Source organism: Triticum dicoccoides, chromosome 1B, assembly GCF_002162155.2.
Source record: "Triticum dicoccoides isolate Atlit2015 ecotype Zavitan chromosome 1B, WEW_v2.0, whole genome shotgun sequence".
In the NCBI taxonomy this organism is placed as follows: Eukaryota; Viridiplantae; Streptophyta; class Magnoliopsida; order Poales; family Poaceae; genus Triticum; species Triticum dicoccoides.
This window is the reverse complement of record NC_041381.1, coordinates 506,266,289-506,277,928: the sequence shown is the minus strand read 5'-3', so window position 1 is coordinate 506,277,928 and position 11,640 is coordinate 506,266,289. Positions and strand designations below refer to the sequence as shown.

Here is an 11,640-nt window from a genome sequence, read left to right as displayed (position 1 = left end):
TGTCAACATAACAAGGTATTATGTTTAAAGGAATGAGATAACAGAAAGGATCTCCAGAGTAGGCGAATGCTTAGGTTTTTGGGTAGGACTGGGCCGTTTTGCTCCAATTTCCTTTCTATGTAAGAAACAAGTGCGGATATGGAAATTCCATTTTTGTTAGTGTTTCGCGGAAAAACATCATTTTGGTTGCATTTCCTTTTATGCAAGAAGCTTTGCGCTTCACTTTTGTTCCATAATTTTTCGTTTTCATATTTATCCTTGTCTTCCATATTTCAATTGTTTCTTCCATATTTGGCCGAATGAAAAATTTCCATTTCATTTTCATCTCTATCCACCTTACCATAGCTGGGCCGCTGCCCTGGCATCCGGATCCCGTCAAATTCCCTAGGAAATAACTATAAAAAGGTAAGCATCGTTGGGGTTCTTTCTTTTTCCAAGTGAACCCACTCTTGAAACCCTAGCCGCCACAACTCCGCCGCTCCCTCACCAACGAGGCCACAGGCCCCCTCCACCGATTGCCCTCCGGCGACAGGAGGGGGTGGGGACCCGAGATCTCCATTGCAACACTGTCGTTAGATCTCTTAGGATTAGATTTCGGTTCCACAACGTGACACTATGGTGGTGATGGCAGAACTATGCAGATCCAAATAAGATTTCCCCGACTCTTGGCCCACTCGTCGACGACGATCTCGTCGGCGGCCTAGAGGATGGTGGGGATAGTCCAGTCACTGTTCTTACGGAGTAGTGGATCTGATTTGTGTCTGCGTGTTATGTAGGTGGTCTTCAAAGGTGTCTTCCGACGGAGTGGATGCTGTCGCTTCGCGCCTTGGTCCTCGGGCTCCTTCTTTGACAGGCGACATTCAGACAATTTTGGTGTCGCCGAGGAACTTGTCAGGTTATCTCTCCTTGAATGTGTCTGGTTATATCTCCCTGAATATTCTAGTCGGATCTGGGTGGTCGTCCAACCCATTCACTGCCTTCTTCTTTGCAACGATTGTCTGTTTCCCAGGTCGTTGTCCTCGACATGTTCTAGCTCCGACCGACTCCCTGACAACAATGTGTCCTTGGATAAGATGATGTATCGGAGGTCCAATGCCGGCAACAAGCTTTACTCGTGACGCGCCGCCGCCGCCAAGCGGAGGAGGAAGATGTCATGGATCTCCACAAGGACCGGTGTGGTAAGATTTTATCTTGTTAACAGCAGCGAACAAGCGCCCACCGATACCTAGGCCCATTCACTGCTCAGCCGCCCGAGTCCACCGAGCCGCCTCGGTCGCGGCGTCGGCAGCCGAAGCCGAACGGTACCGTCTCCAAACCACCTGCTAGAAATAGCGCCCAAACGCCGTGAGCCACCAATCCCCTTCCCTGTGAGCTCGTGCGTCGCGCAGTCGTCGTGTGGTAGTCGCTTCGCCCGCCTTGCTTCCCCCGGTTGGACTCCTTCCTCCGCGTCCGCCTCCCCAGATCCGGTCCCTATGGCGAGGAATCCGGGCTGCGCCGTCTACATAGGTGAGATCCCAGCCCGAATCGTGCGGTGCGGTTCTTCCTGCGAGTTTCCCCCAATTTTTTGTGGCCGTCCTGGTGGTTCGGCTTGGGATTGAGGGGGGAATTCGCTCTGTTTCGTCCGAAAAGTTGACGCCTTTGCGGCCGGTGCTCCTACTGATGTGCCCTAAGTTGTTACTTTTCGGAATTGCTGTCGTTGCCCCGCAAGCAGGTTCAACCAGATTGCGCGCTGTAGATGTTTTGATGAAGCGGGATTTCGCCCCCTTTTCGATTTGGCTGGCGTAGATTTACGCTCTATCACCGTAGCTTAGATAGTACTCATGTGTTGATACTCCAGCTTTTAGATAGTACTCTATGGATTAATTGATTATTAAGCTTGTACAGTCGGTGATTGCCTCATGTGTTGCTGTACCTAGCTCCTAGATTCGGAATATGAATTGTTCGCTGTACTATGTTTACTTGTATATTGGCAGGTTAATTAACTTGAACATGCTGATTTCCTTGTGCAACAATCATTTCTTGGTGTTATGGGCCCTGTGTGGTGCTTTCAATTGAAATTATGTAAGCATGCACATAGTGAAAATCAGCATAAGCATATGCCCGCAAAACCAAATCTAATAGCAAATTGAGTCTGCTTAGTAAATGCATTATCAAGGGTTTAGATGTGTGAATGATTGTTGTGAGATTTATGACAATCATGGATTAATGTTATGCTTTATGGGGCTAGCCATAGAGGGCCTATTTTAGTAGCTGACAACTTTGTGTCACCGAGAGGAATTTACCACAGCTTCACTAACTATGGTCCTTGAAAGACATTGTTGTAAGATAGAAATGAACATGCTTTTGTATCAGGGTATTTAGGGGTTTTGTTTACTGTTAGGCTGTTGCAGATCCTCTAGTTCTGCTAGTTGACAGATCTATGTTTTTTCATGGTTGACACTGTTGCAGTACTCTAGCTCTGCTATTTTTCAATGATTGTTTTTGCCCCATTTTGCCTCTCTTTTTTGCATGCCTTAATATATGTTTTTCATGGTTTACACTGTTGCAGTACTCTAATTTTGCTATTTTCCAATGATTGTTATTGTTCCACTTTGCCTCTCTTTTTTGCATGCCTAAATATAACGAAGTAATCACCAGTACTGTATTAATTCTTCAACTGTGTATTTGTTAAATAGGTAACTTGGATGAAAAGGTCTCGGAGAGGGTTTTGTATGAGATTCTTATTCAGGTAGGTCGTGTAGTAGACTTGCACATACCCCGTGACAAGGAAACTAGTCGACCCAAAGGTTTTGCTTTTGCTGAGTATGAAACAGAGGAGATTGCCCAGTATGCTGTTAGGCTGTTTTCTGGCCTTGTTCGGCTTCACAATAGAACACTTAAATTTGCGGTGCGTTCTTTTTTCTCCCTGGTTATTTTATTTGTTATAGTATAGATTGCAGTGTGTTGTTCTTATGGTATGGTGACTTACATTCTCTGTGAATAGTTGATTCTGGGCCCAATCCAATACCTGAGGTTCTTGCAGTTACTAGGTTTCTATTTATATATTTATTTGCGAAGCAGTAGCAAAAGACTCGACCCTGAAATTATGCCCTTTATGTTTGACAGATTTCTGGGCAAGACAAGGCCTCTTCAAATGTCAATGTTCCTGTAACACCTAAAATGAACCCTATACCACTATCAAATCCACCTCAATCAATGAGATTTGGTGATACTCCTGTGTCACAACATAGAGTGATAAACGGTAGGATTGCAGGCCATGGTGTTTCTCCAAATCATTCTTATGATTTCCATTCCCAAGGTGAGAGAGTTTCTTTGGCCATATGAATTATGAGATATTTAATGTGAATTTTGTATTAAATCTGACGATTCCTTTTTTTCTCCAGCATCAAGTGGGGTAGCAAGTAGAGGATTAAACAATGGTACATATGAGTATAGTAGACGTGTATTTGGTTCTGTTATGAATGATGTTAGCCGTCGAGCTGACAGACAACCAGTTCCATACCCGTCCTACTAGCATACTAAGCTCCAATGAATGAAACATCGGCCAGTGCAGCCATTGTTGTCTCAGCCCTTCCGTAGTGTCATCTGGGTACTTGCCATTACATGCATGTAAATATGGCTGATGGTAGTGCATGTGCGTATCTGTCTGGTTGTTTGTTGTTTTCTTCATCGTAGGGAGGCCTGTCACTGATGGTTAGGTTCCATGCCTTATCTTCCTGATAGGATATTGCCTCCACTAATGTCGCTGTAGTACTTCTCCTAGTCATAGGGATGGGGTTGCAGTATTCTCAGTTCAAAAAATGTGAACTATTATGTTATTTGTTGTTTCTCATGTCAGTTGGATCTGTATTATGTTGGGACCTAAATGGGTAAAGAAACCCAAGAAATCTGCCATGTATCTTTAAACTTATCTATAATTGTTGGTTGTTGATATGACTTGTTTGCTTGAGCAGTATTTGTATGGCAGCCACATGCATCCATCCTCACTTTGGATCCAGCATTGGCTACCTCTTGCACCTGAGTAGTCGAGCTGTACATTTTCGATTACTTGCTGCTGAGGTGCAACTGCTGTGATTTCCTGGTATGGCTTACTGTTCTTGTTGGTTGTACGAGGAAAGTTTTGCTACTTGATTTTTCAACCGTTACCATTTGTAATATTCATTGATGGTGCATTTGCTGAGTTACAAATTTGTCAGTGACCCGTTTTTACTGAGAATTTCACAACATATACGAGAACCATCTGCTAGTCACATCATTCAGAATGATAAGAGCTGTGGCATTGAGTCAGATGGCTTAAAACTACTGAAGTGTTAACCTTGTTCGCTTGTGTAGCTTGTTCATGGAAGTACTAGAATTTATCGAGCCATGAAGTGCGGTGTACTTGGGGTGCGGGACCCAAATTTCAGGAAGTGGCTAATTTTGAAAGCTAGCTGATTTAAACCAACCAGTGGCTTGCAGTGCAGGGGGCCATTGCATTGCTGTAGGTGATTTAGATGTAAGCACTGTTTGATGTGGTTACACGTTGCCTATGTGGCTTAAAGTGCAGTATGATGTGTCACCTGCTGTGGCTTACTTATTCTTCTTTCTCTGTACGAGCTCAGTTTTTCTATTTACCTGCTGATATGCAGAGGAACTACTCAACCAAGCTTCACTGGCGATTGTTTCACCTCATGAGTGAACTTCATGGCGATTATTTCTGTTGTTGGAAACGAGTTGAACTTCTTCCTTTCTGTGAGCTCCTTTATCCTGTTTCCCCTTGATATGCAGCGAAGCTATGGAACTGCACATGGTAGCATCCATTCCAGATGTGATGCTTATATTGTAAGTAGACGACATTGGTGACCGCTTCATATCTGATGAGGTGGCTTACAAATGATTTTAACCTGCCATCCGCGGCTTACAAATGAGTTTAACCTGACATCCATGGCCTATATTGCTATGGAGTTCGAAATCATTGTGTGCATGGAAGGACAGGCCGAAGTGCTCGGGTGGGTGGAGGTGCCAGTGATTAGCCAGTCGGAATCAGGGCAGTGGTATGATCGGATGCTCGAGCCTTGTTCAAGAGCGTCTGAGCGGCAGGAAGAGAGTTTATTTTTTAAGCTTATATAGGGTGAGCCATGCAGCACGTTGGCAAACTTTGCATGTCGCATACTCCCTCCGTTCTAAAATAGCCGATTCAGCTTTGTACTAACTTTAGGAACGGAGGGAGTAGGTTTGAAAGTCCTTTTGGTCCAAGTCATTTAGGCTAACCCCGTGTAAATGAACTCTATTTGGTGAAATGAAATCTCTCTTTCCTTGCACGAAGAGGGAAATGAACTGTGCTCGGCAAATCCTGTCTGTTTTCTTTGCTGGCCTACATCGCCTCCCCACTTGTCTCCAATGCTGTGCACAGCGGACAGTGGTATCAAATGTCTGTCTCTTTTTCAAAAATAGATAAAAATAAATTAAACCAAATGTCTGCCATGCAGTCTCACTTTGAATCATCGATCGATAGCACTTTAACCATACATTTAAGGGTCAATTACATTTGTGCCTTTAATTGGAACCCGCTACTCAAATTTGTCCTTAATTTCGAAGTGTGCTCTATAACCACACTTGACGGAAGAGGGACAAATTTAAGCAAACTTTGGAATTAGGGGCAAATTTGAGTAGGTGGTTCGAGTTAGGGGCTGAAATGTAAAGGACCCTACATTTAAATCCTAACAAGAACACTGGATATTCTAGAATTTTTCAAAATCCATCGATCTCAGATTCAACCATACCCCTCAAAAGCAGCCTTAATCTCAAGTTTTCTCTCCTCGAGCTTGAATTTCTTCATTGACGCATGTTGTTCACCTAGATGGCCTCCCCTCAAGCTTCATCAAAACACGCATCAAAGTGAAGGGCTTGCCCTCCGTCCTTCGGTACATCGTGGCAGCGCATGCGAGCTATACAATGGCATGACCATCAAGTTGCATTGAGTGAATGAAAAAAATGATCAACATGTAGAGTAACAAGAAGCAAAACTTACGATCTCCATGATTGACGTGCCCATTAGTCACATTCTTGCCACTTGTACAAGCACATTTATGATGACATTTTGAAATGGTGTATCATCGATGGAGTAGTGATTTGGCATTGCGATCATGGATCACATCCAAATTATAGGGCGTGTAGTGCTTGTGCTCATGAAACCAAGAATTCACTTGTTGCCAAACTATCGTTCCCTTTTGCTTAATGCCTACAAACCCTACACTTGTGGCCAACCATGCATCACACAACAATGCACCCGCCATCACCGAGTACGCCGCCATCGTGCTTCCTTCATATTAAACAAGGAGAAAGTAATAAATAAATAAATCTCCATGGCATTTGGCTGTTGGGTGTGGTGTTTGCCATGGACGACGACAGACGATACCTATGCTGCTAACGGATCCGGGGAGTGCAACGGCGGCAAAGTATAATGCACCTGGGTGGAGCGGCGGTGGTCCGTCAAGAATTGGGCGACGGCTGGAGTGGTGTAGAGGCGACGACGGTCTTGATGGGTGCAGATGCAGAGCAAGAGGGAAGGGACAAAGTGAGAGAAAAGGGCTCCAAGGGGAGGGTTTTGGTGGTTCGGGTGTGTCGAAGTCATAGCGGGTGTCCGGACTCCCCCAAACCCCCATGAGTGTGTTCCCGATTTGGCGGAATTCGGACGTGCGGATCTATCGGCGGGTATACATGGCGTCAGAAATGTCCGGACCACATTATCTGAGCGTTTATTGGCAGTTTGATTTTTTTTGAGCAAAAGAGGGTTTCCCCTCCGATTTCCATTAGAGAAACCATCAAAATCCATTACATGTTTAAAGAACGCACGACTGACCAACACCAGCTAAAAGGTAATCCGGCCACACCCCAGCGACTACATCTTTTATAAAAGGAGAAAACGATACACTCATCTATTACATCCAAAAGAAAGACATGTGTCCGGGAGACAACTATGTGAGAGTTTCCCCCCATAGGTGCGTGCCATCACATCTTCAGCCGCAGTACTCCAAAGCGCCATCCTTGAGCTGCCCTGTAGATTTCACTTGCCACCTGCTCGATGAGCCTTGCTCCCAGCATCAATATTTTTTCCTCTGGGTCTTTTCTCTGCAAAACAGCCCAATCAGTAATCTAATTGCACATCATTTTAATTATCTCCATTGGGTCATTATTTTGTTTCCTGTAAAAAATAATGTCATTTCGGCAAATCCAAATCGCCCAAAGTAAGGCAGAAGTGCCATCAAAACCAGCTCTTTATCATTTTTTTGGAATTTGTTAAGCCAATTCCCAAAGCAATCATTCAGGTCGCCCGGAACCTGTTTTAGATCAAAAGCACACCCAACAAAGTTCCAGACGAGCCTAGCAACCGAACAGGAGAAGAAGAGATGATCAATGGTCTCCTCTTTCCCACATAGGACACACTACTTATCACCTCTCCATCCTCTCTTCAACAAATTGTCTCTAGTTAGAATATATTTTTTGCTCAACAACCATAAGAAAATTTAATTTTCACTGGAATTTTTATTTTCCACAGAAATTTTTGCGGGAAGCCAACGTCCGTTTTGATGAGATGGAGGTAGAGAGACTTTATAGAGAATTTCCTATCAGCAGACATCATCCACATAGGTTTATCTCTCCCTTCATACATCAAGACCTCCTCACATCTTTCTTTGAGACTTTTCCACAGTTGTTCAGTATCCCCAAACAGAGATCTTCTAAAAGTGAAGAGATCCCATCCTTTGTCAATGGCTTCTTTAACAGAAATGTTGTGATCATTACTAATGAAGTAGAGTGAAGGATAAGCATATTTTAAAGGTTTGTCTCCTACCCACCAGTCTTCCCTAGATCTAGTACTTTTACCATCACCAAGTCTTTTTTTAACATGAGGGTAAAAAATATTTTAATTTTGTGAAGACTAGACCAGAATTGGGATCTCCATTTTTTTGTTTAACCCCAGACAAACATTTGTCTTTGACATACTTTGCTGTAATTATATCTTGCCAAAGCCCATCTTCCTCTTCTAATTTCCACAACCACTTGGCCAGAAAGGCAATGTTGAGGAGTTCCAAATTAGTAACCCCTAGGCCCTTGCTGTTTTGGAAGACAGCAGGTCTTCCATTTGACCAAATGACATTTCTTTTTATCTTCTTCAGCCTGCCACACCATCCTAGCTCTGTAGAAATCTACCTTTTTCTTTACTCCAGCAGGAAGAAGATAAGAAGACATCATATAGATGGGTATGTTTGTAAGACAAGATTGTACCAATGTAACTCTGCCAGCAATATTAAGCAATCTGCCCTGCCAACAGGCACATCTTTTTTCAATTTTTTTAGTCATATTTTTCCACATGCTATTTCTAATTCTTTTATTAGAGACAGACAATCCAAGATATTTCAGAGGCATTTCCCCCAGGGCACATGTGAATATCTCTTGATAGATAACACTTTTATTTTTAGCTCAAAAGTAGTCAGAATGAATTTAAGATTTCTAGCAGATTCTTCATCATTTTGTATTAAGAATATAATATCACCAGCATATTGCAACATGTTTACCCCATTTTCATGAACATCTGTGAGTACCCCTTTCACATATCCTTCAGTCCTGGCTTTATCCAAAATTATGGCTAGGGCATCTACAACTAAGTCAAATAGCAAGGGAGATAAAGAATCCCCCCTGCCTGAGCCCTTTGAAGGTTTTGAAAAAAGGACCCACACTATCATTGACTTTTATCCCTACCCGACCCCCTCTCATGGTGTGCATAACCCAATCACACCACTTGTCAGGGAAGTTTTTAAATTTCAACATCTTATGGACAAAAGACCATTTGATTTTATCATATGCTTTTTCAAAGTCAACTTTGAATAGCATAGCATTTTTCTTTTGAGTATGTATGGAATTCAAAACTTCATGTAAGATAACCACCCCTCCATAATGTATCTCCCTTTCACAAAGGCAGTTTGAATGGGAGAGATTATGGGATAAACCACCTTACTAAGTCTATTCCTCAAGACTTTAGTAATAATTTTAAAACTCACATTTAGGAGACAAATTGGCCTGAACTTTTGAATATGTTTAGCTTCTTTAGTCTTGGGGACCAAAGAAATGATTCCATAGTTAAGTCTAACCAAGTCAAATTTCGCCACTATGAAAGTCATCTAATATAGCCTTTAGATCAAATTTAACCATCTCCCAAAAATGTTGGTAAAATCCAATGGCAAAACCATCAGGCCGTGGGCTTTTATTTTTTTCCATGGAAAAAACCACATTCTGTATTTCCTCCATGGTAAAAGGTTTGGTCAATTCCTCTTGTGCCTGGGAAGAGATCCCTTCGGTGCCTTGGATGTTGAGGTTGATATTTGAAATATCAAATTGCCCAAATAATTTTTTATAAAACCCAGTGATGTATTCCATGAGCTGTTTATCTCCTTCAATCACTTACCCATCCTGTTCTAATTTTAGGATTCTGTTTTTTCTCCTTCTCTCATTCACCTTGGCATGATAATATCTAGTGTTAGAATCCCCTTCTTTGATTTCCTTATCTTTATATCTCTGTAGCCACTTAATTTATTCTAGTTTAAGAAGATCTTTTAACTATTTTCTCAGATTTCTCTGCAACTCCCTATCATGAGCACTAAGGCCTCTGACTTCAGCATTTTTATCAATCTTATCTAACAAGTCCAGCAGCTCTTTCTTCCTTTTCTTGTACACAACATTGGCATTCAGTATCAACCCTTTGATTTTTTGTCTTATGTTTCTTAATTTTTTCTGCCAAGCATCTAGGCTGGAGCCATTGCAATTAATCCCCCAGTCTTTTTTCCACAAATTCTTTGAATCCATCCATCAACATCCATGCATTTTCAAATCTGAAAATAGCCTGAGCAGGTTTATGATCCCCAATATTTCAGATATATCTCTCTCCATAGCATTAACTATGGCCAGGGATATTTATCTTCCGAGTTAGGACAAATTAATATTCTATCTAATCTCTCATAAGTGGGATCTGGTAAATTGTTAGCCCAAGCGTATTTTCTGCCATTCATTGGCAAGTCTCTAAGCCCTGCATGTTCTATTATGGCATTGAACACAAAATGAAGTGGTCAGTCCCCCCTGGTTTGTTCTTTTCAGAGCTGTTTCTGATTAAATTAAAATCCCCTCCAATCACACATGTAGGGGGTTATCTTGATATATTCTGGATAGCTCAGCCAGAAAAGCTGCTTTTCCATCTTTTTTAGCATCACCATAAACTGTAACTAGATTCCAGCTAAATTCATCCTTTTTGTCAAAGAGAAGCAATCTTACAAAATATGCTCCTTTTCCCACTTGCATCAGCTCAAAGCAATCATTATTGATGCCTACTAAAATACCACCTGATTTACCCCTAGAGGCAATCCATTCCCAGAGATTTTTTTTGCCTCTAGAAAGGTTATGTAATTCATTTTTAAAAAAAATCACTCTTAATATTCTTGGAGACCCACAAAATCAAGATGTTTTTCTAGAATGGTGTCTCTAATAAAATTTCTCTTAGTTTCTTGCCCTATTCCTCTAACATTCCAAAACATTCCTATCATTGTTTCTTTTCTTTTTCTTTTTCTTTTTCATTCCTATCATTATGCACTGTTGGGTGAAGTGTCAGTTCTCATTTTTTTTATTATTGGAGAAAATATTCTTAAGATTGTCATAATAATCCAACTCCAATTCAACATCAGAGTGGTCATCTTCAGAACATAGGTCTTCCAAGACAGTGATACGTCTCCATCGTATCTACTTTTCCAAACTCTTTTGCCCTTGTTTTAGACTCTAATTTGCATGATTTGAATGGAACTAACCCGTACCGACGCTGTTTTCAGCAAAATTGCCATGGTGTTATTCTTGTGCAGATTTTTTTTTCTCGGAATGACCTGAAACTTCATGGAGATCATTTTTGGAATAAATAAAAAATATTGACGAAAGAATCAACCGAAGGGGACCCACACCCTATCCACAAGGGTGGAGGGCGCACCCACCCCCCTGGGGCGCACCCTCTGGTCTTGCGGGCCCCCTGGAGCTCCACCGACCTCAACTCCAACTCCATATATTCATGTTCGGGGAGAAAAAAATCAGAGAGAAGGATTTCATCGCGTTTTACGATATGGAGCCGCTGCAGCCTCCTGTTCTTCCTTGGGAGGGTAGATCTAGAGTCCGTTTTGGGCTCTGGAGAGGGGAAATCATCGCCGTCGTCATCATCAACCATCCTCCATCACCAATTTCATGATGCTCACCGCCGTGTGTGAGTAATTACATCGCAGGCTTGCTGGACGGTGATGGGTTGGATGAGATTTACCATGTAACCGAGTTAGTTTTGTTAGGGTTTGATCCCTAGTATCCATTATGTTCTAAGATTGATGTTGCTATGACTTTGTTATGCTTAATGCTTGTCACTAGGGCCCGAGTGCCATGATTTCAGATCTGAACCTGTTATGTTTTCATAATATATGTGAGTTCTTGATCATATCTTGCCAATTATAGTCACCTACTATGTGTTATGATCCGGCAACCCGGAGTGACAATAGTCGGGACACTTCCCGATGATGACCGTAGTTTGAGGAGTTCATGTATTCACTAAGTGTTAATGCTTTGGTCCAGTACTCTATTAAAAGG

At 42.1% G+C, this 11,640-nt stretch overlaps 1 protein-coding gene across 2 annotated transcripts; it reads left to right on the top strand.

The window, feature by feature from the left end:
• The first annotated feature begins 1,041 nt into the window (after window positions 1-1,041).
• On the top strand, window positions 1,042-3,952 carry LOC119345009 (spliceosome-associated protein 49-like). 2 transcript variants are annotated; one of them, XM_037615267.1, is made up of 4 exons: window positions 1,042-1,178; window positions 2,676-2,887; window positions 3,106-3,298; window positions 3,384-3,952. In XM_037615267.1, exons 1-4 carry the CDS (start codon window positions 1,154-1,156, stop codon window positions 3,512-3,514), a joined length of 561 nt encoding a protein of 186 aa, XP_037471164.1. In that variant the 5' UTR covers window positions 1,042-1,153; the 3' UTR covers window positions 3,515-3,952. The 2 variants fall into 2 exon arrangements, with proteins under 2 accessions (XP_037471164.1, XP_037471157.1); XM_037615260.1 differs by lacking the exon at window positions 1,042-1,178 and adding an exon at window positions 1,259-1,506.
• The last annotated feature ends 7,688 nt before the right edge of the window (window positions 3,953-11,640 follow it).